We start from the raw sequence: 13,976 nt of genomic DNA on the forward strand, positions 1-13,976 counted from the left end.
GGCGCCGAGGGTACAGAGAAACAAGGCCAGCGCTAAAAATACACCCCAGTGTGAAATTATGCCAAAAAATAAGAACTTGAGGTTCTGGAAGATTTTAAGCTCCTAGTAGAAAAATCCCAAAAATACAAATAAAATCTTGTGCTGTCTTAAAAGTGTGCCTTGCAAATCCTGTCCACTTCAGTTCCTTGGAGACTGATGTCATTCAAGCATTTGAAGGTTAATAAGGGTGCTAATGGGGTTGTACTTTAAATCGAGCTGAAAGAAAAACAGGTTATATATTGAGAGCTTAGTAATTCATCTTACTAAACCTCCTGTGATATAGTTATGGAACTAAAGAAAAAGAGAGAGAGAGAGAGAGAGACAGAAAAAACACCTGATAAGTCTGTACAGGATTACGGGCTGTACGTTCGGTTATAACTGCACTCCGAGCTTTGGAATTTGTCATACACTGTATCTGACTCTACACTAATCCTGGGTATTGAAAACCAAGATATATATTTATATATATTTTCTTGTGGATGTAATTTAGGGAAGGCAAGGTTCTGTGTGACTCCTGAAGATTTTCAACAGAAGAATTGTCCAGAATCTGGAATGTAATTTTAGGCGATGTCTGCTTTATTAGAACTGGCATCAATCACAAGACAGCATATTCAATACCACAGAGGAAGATTTTATATTTATTTATGTAGTGTAGTTGCTAAGCCCTTTTTTAAAGCAAGCGCATATCTAAGGAACTGTGTGAATACCTGACAGCCAGCCGAAAAGAGCTACGACCTTGAATTTACAATTGCTACTTTTGATAAAGGTGGGTTGGACGTTGGCCCAACTTTCCCTCGATTTTGTTTGGCTGTTTATTGGAATTAGTTTTCTTATAAATGCCTATTTGAAAGGTGTTCACCCCTAAGCAGAGGGGTGGGGGGCGGGCGTAAAGGATTAACTTCTTCAAGAAAACCATTTCATTTCAGAACAGGATTTTAAAATTAATAACTGCTATGCACCAAATGCTACCTCTGTTAAATATTAAACATGGAGAAGAAATGGGAAAAGTGCAGTTGCAAGAGGCACAGTCCATTCCAGTAGAGCCCAAGAAATGCATGCTCTCCTCTGGTACTGTCAGCTGAAAGGATAAGATATAGCTTTGCTCCACATGTATTCTTTTTGTGTAAATGTGTTTCTGTCTCTAGTAAACATAAGAACCTCCTGCTCTTTCCTGGACTATTTTTGCTGATGTCCCTGCAATGAAATCTTTTCTTCTTGTAATTGGCTTTTTTTTTTTTTTTTTTCTCATCACTGGTAAAGATGTGCCTGTACTTTCAAAACCAAACCACACAATAGATACAAAGTGAAGTCCCTTGTTATATAACCTTGACATGATCTGCACGTGGCCTAGGCTAGGCTGGTAATTGATTGAAAACGAATAATAATACATACATATTGTGTGTATAGAAAGTCCCCTTTCAAAATTTTCACCTTTTGTTGCCTTAAATTAAAATACATTTTATATATATATATATATATATATATATATATATATATATATATATATTCATGTATCCACACATCCTAAACCCACAACTTCTTAGTGAAAAAATATTATAATTAAAAATAAAAACTGAAATAGCTTGGTTAGGATCCTTTGTAATAGTAAACCTAAATAGGTCAGTCGCCATCAAAATGTGGCCTCCACCTGTGTTAAATTGTCGTGATTGACATGATTTCAGGATAAGTTCATCAGTTCCTGCTGGTTCCCTCTGCTGAGTAGCGCATTTCAAAGTAAACACTCAATCCTGGGGCCTTCAATATCCCTTGGAGCACGGTCATGATGATTATTAAGAAGTGGAAAGTGTATGGCACCACCAAGACCCTGCCTAGATCAGGCCGTCCCTCTAAACTGGATGACTGAGCAATAAGGAGACTGATCAGAGAGGCTACCAAGAGACCAATGGCAACTGTACAAGAGGTACAGGCTTGTATGACCAAGACTGGTCAAAGTGTACATGTGACAACAATATACCAAAACACTCCACTAATCCGACCTGTATGGTACTCAAGAAAGTCCACGTTTTACGAAACTAAAATATATATTTTTTGACGAAATTCAAAGCGATATTTGTGACACAAACCCAACACAGTGCATCAACCAAAGAACACCATCCCTACTGTGAAGCATATGGGGCTGTTTCTCATCAGCATGGATTAAGTACAGAAAAGTCCTTGAGGAAAACCTCCTGCCCTCTGCAGGAAAGCTGTAACTGGGACTGCAGTTCACCTTTCAGCAGGTCAATGACCCAAAGCACACAGCCACAACTACAAACTACAAGACTAAGGAACAAATCAGTAAGTATCCTTGTGTTACCCAGTCAGAGCCTCGACTTCAGTCCAATCAAAGATTTGTGGCATGACGTGAAGATTGCTGTCCATCAACGCTTCCCAAGGAACTGGACAGAGCTTGAACAATTTTGGACAAATATTTCCAAATCTCGGTGTGCAACGTTGTTCGAGATAATTGCTGCCAAAGGTCCTTCCACCAAGGATTAACTCAGGGGGGTGGAGACTTATCCAATTATATTTCAGTTTTTTATATATATATTTATTTTCACAATGAAAACGTTTTCCCCTTAACAGTGTGCAGTGTGGTGTGTAGATAAGTGGGGGAAAAAAATCCTCATTTAAATGCATGAAACTCTGAGGCACTGACAACAAAATGTGAACAAAGTTCAAGGAGGTGTAGACTTTCTGTAGGCACTATATGCGTGTATGTGTGTGTGTGCGTGTATTTATGCACACACACACACACAGGAGATCATTATAAGCGAAAACTATATTTATATGTAGTGGTTTTATGGTTTAAGGCTTAACAAATGACAATTGACATTTACATTATTATTTTTTTTTACCTCTGTGCACCAGGTAATGAAAGTGCACCTTGTCTCACACCAGATGAAAAGAGCTGTTTTCGAGTGTAGAGTAATGTAAAATCCTATTATTCTCAAAAGCGCAATCCCTGCAGCCACCATCTTCTGCTGTCACTTTTTGGACAGATCAGCAGGGCCAACAGACGTCAGCAAAGGAAAAAAGGCTAAATGTGTCAGCGCCTGGCTTTGGAGTGTTTATTTTATTTTTTTAATATTCATTTGTGGTGTTCGGATGTTCAAAATGCTCTGTACTGACAGAACTTATTTTCATTTACTTTTTTTTTTTCTTTCATGTTGACTTAAATTTTTGCCGCCATGAGCTTGAAGTACCAACGTTGTCTGCCTGTCTTGTTATCTACAAATCCCATGTCTTTTTGCAAGGATGAGGGGTTTTAATCCTGGATCTGATCCACGCTAAATGATGACAGCATGATTTCCACTGACCTAGAGAGCTTGCGATCAAGTTTTCTGGATCTTCTTTTTGTCTAAAGGTTTTATATATTTTTCTACTCAAAGGAGCATACGTTAATCTATGTGGTGAAATGTGTAAATAAGGAACATCTTACAGTCTGAAAGTAAGAGCATCCAGTCGCCTTATACTCTGTGTACTGGTAAAGAGCAGTGTTGTTATCATTTGAATGCTAAAAAATTCACAGGACAGATTTGTCTCATTAAAAATGCAAAGTATGGACGGGATACATCATGACTTTCAGCAACGAAGCGCTGCGAGTGATTTTGAAAGCTGCCTCAGAAGTTCCAAGTCGCTTTGCCTCGGTATTTGTTGTTTGAATGTGCCAACTGTTGTGCTCATCGGGGAGAAAAATATTTGATTTGATTGCTTTCTACAAGTTAGGTCTCAGGTGGGTTAAACGATGAAAGAAATACAGAGCAGGAGGAAAGAAGGAAAGAGTGGGCATAGGAGGTTTCTTTCACCTCTAGAAAAATACCGTATATTGAACGAGAACTTCTAACTAAATAACATGAGACAAAAAGTCGAAAGGATCCTTCACATACTGATTTCGCCTCCAGTACACGTCCTATTTATCAGAATCTAAAGATCTTAAGAAAGTTAAGATATTCTAGTTGTATGTTTAGATAGTCTCAAACAGTGATTTGCTTCAACATGCCTTTCTGCTTTTGACATTTTAGAATCCACAACAAACGATTAACCAATACTGTAATAAATTGGTTAACGAATGCACAAAGGTATCAAACATATCAAATGTATGTGTGCAAGAAACAACAGTTAGTCTATGAGATAAATGTGAAAAAGGGGAATGTGCTGGCCAGTGTTGATTACCTACACTTTGGATGCTACTCTGTATCCGTGCTGGGGGGAATATGGTCCATGTGTCCTTGGATCCCTTGACTAATGCTGATTGAGGTTGCTGCAGTACAGTTCAATACACCCCAGCGCATGCTTGAGCAAGCGGCAAAGACTTATGATCGAAAGGCACTGCAATTGTAGAGTACAGGTGACCGCTACAATGCTGATGGAGAAATGAACACCGCAGTCCTTCTCATTGCCGAGGCACCAACATACAAACCACAACGGCAAAAAGACAAATCCTCAGAAGGACTCGAATGTATTTTCCCAAGGGGGAGAAGGACAGAAGTTCTGCAACCAGAGGATTCTGTGTCTTGCTTGGTCCCTGCAGTGCTGGCCATGTCCCACGTCCTGAAGTAATTTCTAATCCGTTGCGACAGTATGGGAACATCGCAGCGTATTGCCTGCTGGCAGCTCGCCCAGGCAACCCCCGGCGCGCCATCCTCCTGAACTGCCACTTCCGACAGATATGTGCACTTATCTAATTCCAGATGTGCTCTCGCGGAGTCCGGGAGCATTGGACATGGGAAGCAGGACAACGCTATCAGAGATCTGCCCAGTCCTTCCTGCGTACCGTTTCCACTTCTGTCTCTGGTCCGGTTCGGCATCACTCCTCAGTGTAAGTTTCAACCACTGCTGGTATTCTAGGTCATGCGATGTCCACCCATTCCTTTTGTTTGAATCCACAACTTTGTGACGTAAACAATACCCAAAAGTTTCTGGTTTTGGCTAATGCAGGGGTGTCAGACTCCAGTCCTAGGGGGGCAACAGTCCCTGCTGGCTTTTGTTCCAGCAAGAGATGCCAATTACTTAATGTCTTTATTTACTCAGATAGGCGTTTCTAAAACTTTCATATTACATTTTTACAGCCACTCCTTACCATTTGCTAATTACTCAAAACACAGAAACCACAGGATGTGTCAGAGTCTGGAGAGAAGTGTTAAATTCATCCAGTTAATTGTTTAATTAGACCAATTAAGTAGCCAAGAACTGGGCTGGAACGAAACCCAGCAGACATTGCTGCCCCCCAGGACTGGAGTCACCCCTGGTCTAATGCATCAAAGTTATCAGTACAAGGATCTCTCTTTTGTTACCTGCAACAGGTTCAAAGTAAATGTAATTGCATACTCCTGGCCTCCGAACATGACTGATTTTCCTCTTTATACGTGATTAAAATGCATTCTATGCCAGGTGGGTTCACAGAAACAATCAGAGTTGATTTCAGAGGGATAGTGCGTGAAATTTTAAACTGTATGTTTGGGTGCTGGATTAAAATGTTAGACGACGTGTTCTGAAAAGTATCACTGCTAACATTTAAAACAATACACTAAAATAAAATCACAATTATAACAGTTGGATAAGGGAGCACTGTGCAGTTAATGACTTTTCACCTGACTACTTTTAATTAATTGAACTGATAATCAAAGTCTTTAAGCAGCTGTCTCTCACAGATAACGGAGAGGACAGGCTCTGTGCTGAAGTGGGAACATTAAGCTAGGTGACTGATTAACAGTGAACTGGTTCATATTTAAATAACCAGTGTGTGTGTCTCTCTTCTGAACAGCACTACTCTGGAATTTATGTACCTAGTAATTAAAGTTATTCATACAATTAAGACATCTATCCACAACAAAGTGTAAATGGTAGCACTCAAGTTCAAAATGTATTTTGAATTAAATTATGTATATACATTGAAGACACACATTTGAGAGAACTTTGTCAGGCAATATCCACTTTTTGTTTCATTTTGGTTTCATTTCAAAATGTAGGAGTTGTCCTGTGTTCACAGCGAGAGCCAGTGTGGCTGGAAAGACATTACAAGACCCAGGCCAAGCCCACTAAAGCACAGCCGGAGAACAGAGCTGAGTGTAACGTCTATATACTGTCTGGGGCAGGTATCCCGGGAGGATGGAGTCCTCTCTTAGTTTCAGGGCGGCTACCATATGGGCAGGAACATGTTTAGCTATGTTGCTTCAGTAAATTGCTGTTGATACTGCCCTCTAGAGATGTCAGATAGTAATTCAGTGCAGCAGTGCTTGTCTTCAGCAGCCTGGGAACATTTTGATCAGCAGTTACATACTCTACCGACCCATGTGGATAAACTGTTCTCTTCTGTAAGGCGCTGCTACCCACAGGTCTCTGATCTACATGTTTCACAATGCAATACTTCTCCTCTCTGGCATAGTAGTGCCCTAATTCATACAGAGCCCCCAGTTCTCAATCAAGCTGATTCCAAGACCATCAAAGCATTGTACTTGATTGTCCCAAGATTGCCTCCATGTTCCACAGTAAAAATCCCAGTGTCCCGAACCTCTGTCCAATCCGTGGATTTTGTTTCTGCTTGTTAATCTGTATCATATGGCAGTGTATTGGAGGTCGGCCTCACTTCCTGTGACTACAGAGGCTTCTAATGAAAGAAAATGACAGAAAGAAAGTATATTGGTGTCACAGGTAAAAGGTACTAATGCTCAATTAATATGCTTCCCCCAGACATGCCCAGCAAATTAATCTTTTCTAAAACATGGTTTCTGCTGACAAATTTTAAACCATATATTAACACACACTGTGCAAGACTCTAAGTGACAGAAGAGCATGCATTATACAAAGTATTGCTTCGATTTCCATATTCAGGGCCTAAGGCTGGTCCAGATAAATTCGTTGGGCTGTTGGGGATTTAAATCCAGTCTCCTTTGGCTGACAGTAATATATACTGGAGTTTCACAGCTTGTACTCTAGTAACTTTCAAGAAAGGGGAAATATCAGTGCATACTGGAAGATCATCAGTATCCCCTAAGAAACAAGGGAATTACCTATAAAGAATGTTAAATAGAAAAAAAGTTCATTCTAATAAAAAAAAATATATATATAAAGAGTGTGGAAATAAATGCAACTGGCAGTCCATTTCCACTTTGAGAAATGGTTTCAATGTAAAAGGCATCAGCTATCACATTTCCTTGCAACCCACAGCACCCATCGATGCCATTTAGAAACTTCGAAAGTGCTGTAATTGGAGGAAAATTGCAGAAACTTATATTAAGACATGATCGATCCCATTTTTCAAGCACTTGCATCTTCAAAATCTTATTTGCTCAGAAAAGGACTATTGAGAACATACATTTCACAGCATGCACTTCCTGAGCTCTGTTCGGCTTCTTAACAGATGTTATATCAAATCATATATCATACACACCTTCATCATTTTTATCAAGTTTCCTAGACTTCTTTTCTCAGATTTCTCAAAATCAATGTACTCCACTTCTTTTTAAAAAGGACAGACTCCCATTTGAGCTGTACTGTGCTATGGCTCAAGTTCCCGATGTCTTGATAGTCTTGTTTATCTAAACATCTCCTGTTATTTTACTGTTAACGTGTTGCATGACTTATGTGTTTGCCATGTGCTTCTCAATGGATCAGTCACAAGATCACAGAAAATGTATATATTTCAGCATTATGTTCCAGTCCATGTCCTTGCCCTAAGTAGACCTCACAACTTCCTGCCTCACCACTGACCAAGAAGGCCGTTGAGGTGACAATCCCACTGTCCACAGAAGTCAAAATGAATCTGTACTGGCAAGATGGAGGGAAGAGTAGGCTACCTTGACGTTTCCTGTCTTTCTCAGCTCGAGAATGCGCCTGGACAGCAAGCTCAGCGCTCTTAACAGTATTCTCTGAGGAACGCTGTCCCAGATCGGGAGACGGCCTTCTCTGACACTCCTGCTCTCCTAGTCAAACACTTGCATTTCTTGGAGCTCAAAAAAAATTGCTCCCATTTTACTATCACTTTGCCAGCCGGCAGATTCAAACAAACCGGCATTAAGAGCTCCATCTCGACATCTTGGGAAGTTAAAATTCTCTCTTAGTGTATTGAATCTTCAGATGGGCTTTTTTCACATGGCCACTGTGCCTGTGTACAAAATACACATCTCATAATCCTTCTCTCTACGCTGCTTTGTGCATGACTCGCATGTTTGTGCTCCTCTGTCCTATACATACACGCACCTCTGTTAGGTTGCTCCACACAAGTTGGACAAATATTTTTTTTGGAGCCATTATATGGATAAGTGGAAACATTATACGAGTGATACTTGAGATGTAAGCCGTTTGTGTAGCACTTCATGCACTCTATTAGTCAGTAAAGGTTGTTCACAATCCACCCCCCCTGGGGCTTCATAACATCAAGTGATGCTCGCTGACATCCTGATTAAAATAACTTTGCAAAGGGACAACAAAGGCTGCTAACTGCTGTAGTGGGAGTGCATTCAGCAAATGTTCAAAGAAAATAAGACGGACTTTCAGAGCTTTCTTTTCCTCCCCTCAGCGTTGCGACACGGTTTTGTCGAGTCGATTAACTCCTTCACCTCCGCAGTGCTGTGTGGGTGTTGCTCCCCCTCCCACCTTATATGTTTGCAATCGCTTGCTCAATATCACCGCATTTGAAATTCAAGTAATTTACTAATTGAAAGGTGAAGCGTTGATGAAAATGTGCATGTGGGCCTTCCAGAGAAAAACTAGTATGATGCCAAACAGAACTAAGGGAACAAAACTAGGACACTTTACACTTACTGACACATTTCTGAGACTGAGCTGCTGTTACATTTTCTCTTTTTCACTTTGAGAAGGGTAAACTCTGTAGCAACCGCATAAAAACTGAATACATTACACCGTGTAGGAGTGGGAAGGGAGAAATATGTTTGTCTTTAAGTAAACAATGTCAGTTGGGCTGTGTTTGAAATTCTGTCCAACAATATATAGGATAACTATAACTAAAATATGGACAAAGCACTACATTAGAAAGACCGCTATTCCCAATATACTTAATACACTGAAGGACTGCTGCAGTAATAGAAGAGACAGGCCTAGTGGTGCACTGTGTCGTTCACACAAAAAAACAGGCTCTTAACAGAACTTGACCTCTGCTGAAAACCATTACTTGCAGAGGAAAGCTCGTCCCATTGCTTTTAATATAGTGCAAAAACTAATTGAGTACTTTGCTCTGCCTTATCAGGATATTTTAACTGAAATGGATGCCCGTGTTTTAATTTTTTACTGTGTACGTATCCTGTAAGTTAATTAGTGCTCATGGCAAGCAGGCTTCTTATGTTTAGATTCCAGTTTATCATTTTAATTGCGTTCTCTTGATCTATCATTAAATTAAGTGTACTTACTTTAAACACCTGCAAATGCGATCGTAATCTGTAAGAGTAATCTGCAATATTCTCCTGCCAGAATGCTTGTTCTGTGTCGGCCTGCGACGAGTGTTGTTGGAAACTAAGCGAATTAGCATTTGAATATTACATGCGTGGCTCAGGTACGTTTAAAAGTCAAGGGAATGCATTTAATGTGCACAGATAGAATTAGGTCAGTACTTGATGTCAGTGCTTTCTCCTTGACAGTGAACTTGTATTTCCTTTACTCTGTTATCCAGAAATATCTAATGAAATGCATTTGTCTCTCGCGTTGTAGTGATCGTTTGCTATGTGAAAAAGATGAAGTTAAGCATTTTTATGGTTTTTGTTTGTTTTATAAATGGGAAAGCTATTTATGCAGTGTGCTCATAACCTTAATTTTTAATGGAGAGAGAGATATTGTTTTCAGGTGTGATTACACAATCTGAATACATAATCTGTTTATAAAGTAAGTGAAAAGACCAAATAGATTCCAAATGTACTACTAGGTCAAGAATCTTATACTTAAATCTCATTTTTATAGTAGTCTATTCTAGATGGTGTTAAATGAACTCTCCAGAAACGTATTGTGTGTGTGTGTGTGTATATACATACATGTATATCAAGTTGTGTAAAGGGGTAAGTCAAGGAGACACAATCTCTCCAAAACTTCACGGCAACTCTTGAAGTAGTGTTCACTCTGGACTGGGAAGAAAAAGTTAAACGGAGCTTATTTCAACAACTTACGATTTGCTGATTATATTATCATATTTGCAAAAACACCTAAAGACCTGCAAATTTCAATCAAGAACATTCAGATGCAAGAAAACTACTGAAAATGAACCTGAGTAAAACACAAATCATGTTCAACAGCTTTGTTCCATCTCAGAAAATTGATGTAGATCAACGGATACTCGAAGAAGTCGAAAGTGTCTACCTTGGACAACAAATCGGTGCAGACGGAGATATTCTGGAAGAAATCAAAAGAAGCGTAAAAATGTTGAAAACACATCTACCTATTTATCTGAAGAGAAAAGTGTTTGAGAAGTATTTGATCAATGCATACTATTAGTGCTCACTTGTGGCTATGAAACTAGATCACTTAATGGAAGAATGATGCAGACACTGCAGACGACACAAAGAAGCATTGAAAGAGGTCTGCTTGGAATAACAAGAAGAAATATAAAAGGAAAATAATGGATCTGAGAACAAACCGACATGTATGACATCATTGAAAGTGAAAATGTTAAAATGGCAAAGGGCTGGACACACTGCAAGAAGCTATTCAGTGGATCCCAATAGATGAAAGCCCTAGAACTAGAAGACAACCACATAAAAGATGGGAAGATGAATGAATAAACTGTGTTGGCGTGGCATGCACAAGAGAAGCTGTAGATCGAAGCAAGTGGAAACATCTTGGGGAGGCCTTCACTCAGCAGTGGATTGATATAGGCCAATAGTGATGATATGTTAAGCATGGCATTGTGTAAATGAGCCAATTAGCCTGTCAGTGTATTACATATTATTAAATCTCTCAAATAAATACCCCCACCCCTCCACCACCCCCAACTGCTCACCTAACCACCTTCAGAGCCATAATGTGTTTCAGAGTCATTAGTGATTTAAGCAGGTTGTCTACCCTATTTACTTCCTCTGACACTAATAAAGCACTGAAGTTGAAACTTGAAATATCTTTGTGTACAGATTAATCCAGGATTATTTCCCATTAACAGTAGGCAACAGTAAAGCGGGCTCGGAAACGCCACAGGCAGCTGTCAATCTTGCCGGAGCGCATCTGTGTTCAGCTTCAGTGTAGTTCATGTGGAGCAATGCGTCGCAGCATACAGGAGGTTAATGATCTAAAAACCCTTTTCAGTGGGGGGAAAAAAAATTACCAGCAGAAATAAATCGGATTAGTGGACAGAAATAGAGGGGAAGGGTTTGCGAGCTATGGTAGGATTAAGGCAAATTCTGTCAAATAAAGAGTGTGTGTGTGAATGAGAGAGGGAGGGAGGGAGGGAGGCAGGGAGAGAGGGCGAGCAATACGAAGAGAGAGTGAGTGAGAGAGAGAGGGAGAGGGAGAGAGGATGAGCATTGAGTGAAGAGCATAGATTTTCATCCAAATCTGTGTCTGGTTTTTAATCCTCCGCCGCCGCAGCATTGCGAGGCAGTGTCTGTGCGCAGGCAACATTTTTTCTTTTTATTGAAAGACCCTTTTTTTTAAATATTGTTCTGGAGTTTTGCATTTCGTTTCATTCATTCGTTTGTGTGTGTGTGCATTTATTGACACTGACCTGTTTCTATTTCCCCCTGGTATTTGAATTGAACCATGAGCAGTTTGGGGGGTCCACCCGAGCGCACACCTTTGGGATGGTGGGGGACACGCAGCCGAGGAATGGAGAGCCTCTAAAAACAGATGGAGTTTGGGATTTATGGCAAAATAAGGGAAAGATGACCGTCTTTTCTTTGTGTTTCCTCTTGTGCGCGGACCTACTGGATTTAGCTGTAGGTAAGTCGAGCACTTCTGTTTGTGGGTATTTTTATATTCCCCGTGTTTGCTAAATGTTTGGTTTTGTAATAGTTTGCTGAAAATTGCGACAGGTGTATGTATGTGTATGTATACATGGATGTAACATAAGCAGTACCCTCCAGTCAAAGTTAATAAGTACATAGTGGTTGATTCATGTGTTTTTAAATGGTCTGATGCTGCATTCACTGAAATGTTTCCGCATGTTTGCCCTCAAAATGCAGATTATATACAGAAGGAAACGGACACATTATATCGCATTGCGTGCGCCTTTACGCGGTTATCCATATGTGTTGACTGTATTTGCGATACATTGCCGCCTTTAACTTTTCTTCTTCCTTCAGACCGTCTTTTAGTGATCCCATCTGGGCAGATAACGCAGTACAGCTTATTTCCCTTCCGTGAGTTTCGTTGCAAATGTATAGGAACCAAAGCAGATGCTGTTAACTATGCAGAGGCATGCGATTGATACAATGATGCCATGCCGAGCATTAGGTTAATAGCGAGTTACTGATTTATTATAGAAAGGAAGTGATGGATCTCAGAGCCACTGCTTGGACCTGAAACGACAACTTTGCTGTAGCTTCATTGAAAACGGATAGTGGGAGCAAGTGTATCTATAGCTATGCTCTCTCCCTCTCCCCCTCCTTCTCCCTCTTCCTCTCCCCCTCTATCTCTGTCTCTGTCCCCCTTTCCCTCTCTCTACATAAATGAGTGAGAGGGTGTGTATGCAGTATATAGTTTAGAACTAGAATAATGTGCGTGCCCACCCCCTTTTCCGTGTAGCTTCCCTGCAACACCGCTTCACCCCCTAACTTCATCCACCCATTAATTATGAAATGAAGGTGGATGATCCGGCTGAAGCGGCGCTGTAAAGCAGGACTGTGCTGTTGCTGTCCGCGGTGCTGGGACCGCGGGATTGGGAGCTACTGGAAATGAAGTGATTGTGTGTCAGATGGTGCTGCTGTCTGCCGGCTGGGGGATGAGACCGGACGGCAGTAATCAATTCAATTGGGTTAATAGAGTGGTTTCTGCAGCAGTACCCAGCCCAGGTATACCCAGGTGTTTCCAGTGCAATTGATTTTCAGGATGAGATGCAATCCTAATTCCCCGAGTAGTCATTTCACACTGATCTTTTTTACCCAAAACATACATTAATGTAAATTGAATACTAGAGGCGATTTTCCGATCAGCTGTTATTTACATCCGTTTTTTTGGTGGGTGCACATTGATGCGATCTTTAATCTGTCTATTTAGTTACATAATATTCTACTGAGACAACAGCAAAGTATTGCAAACTAGTACTATTAATGTATGAATGTATTAATAAATGTCTTATTGAATGTCAGTCTACGCATTGCTTTCAAATAAAGTGAAACTGGGTGTCTACAACCAATTTTAACGTGAACCTGTTGATGCATTGAAAGCATTTTTATTAATCACCTGCATTCGTTTGGAAATTGCAGTACCATGCAGGTTTGGAAGTGACCTTAAAAAAACGAAACTAAACTAAAAATAGAAAGATCCCAGTAATAGTAGCGCTAATGCCTGGATGCTAGAGCAGGTAGAGCCAGTGATTTTCCATTCCATCAGCCTCTTTGAATTGTGTCAGGAGTACACGATCTGATCACGATATTTTGGCTTTGCACATGTGAATTAGGGGGTTGGGGGGGTGTACCTTTATAACACTTGTCCAGTTCGATAGTTTGATATTTCTCTCAGCACGGGTTGGAGTGCAAACGCAGAGAGGCCACTGTTGATCAATGGAGGGGTGTGCATGGCGTGGAGCAGGGGATCTGTCACTGCGCCTTCATGGATGAAAACTCAGAGGTCGTGTAAGCTCTTAAGAGCCTCCGGAAATGAGCAGTTGCTCACAGTTTAATCCCCTAGCCCACCATCAGCAGCCCCCTACTACTACAATTCAAATAAATGTAATTTGCTTTACCCAGCTAAGCCCCTTGAGTGCAAGTCCTGATTGACAATGGAGATCTCATCATGGGGACTCAAGAGATGTGGATATATCTTGTGACCTAATGGAAAAG

The 13,976-nt window shown here is 40.5% G+C and overlaps 1 protein-coding gene across 2 annotated transcripts in view; it reads left to right on the forward strand.

The window, feature by feature from the left end:
* Window positions 1-11,488: 11,488 nt before the first annotated feature.
* Window positions 11,489-13,976, forward strand: part of LOC136713830 (immunoglobulin superfamily member 21) — a 193,712-nt gene continuing 191,224 nt past the window's right edge. For both annotated transcript variants that reach the window (XM_066691049.1, XM_066691050.1), the window contains exon 1: window positions 11,489-11,916. In XM_066691049.1, the coding sequence (XP_066547146.1) occupies window positions 11,778-11,916 (139 nt within the window). In that variant the 5' untranslated portion in view covers window positions 11,489-11,777. The remainder of the gene's footprint in view (window positions 11,917-13,976) is intronic.

The sequence above is a fragment of the Amia ocellicauda genome, chromosome 18 (assembly GCF_036373705.1).
Source record: "Amia ocellicauda isolate fAmiCal2 chromosome 18, fAmiCal2.hap1, whole genome shotgun sequence".
NCBI lineage: Eukaryota > Metazoa > Chordata > Actinopteri > Amiiformes > Amiidae > Amia > Amia ocellicauda.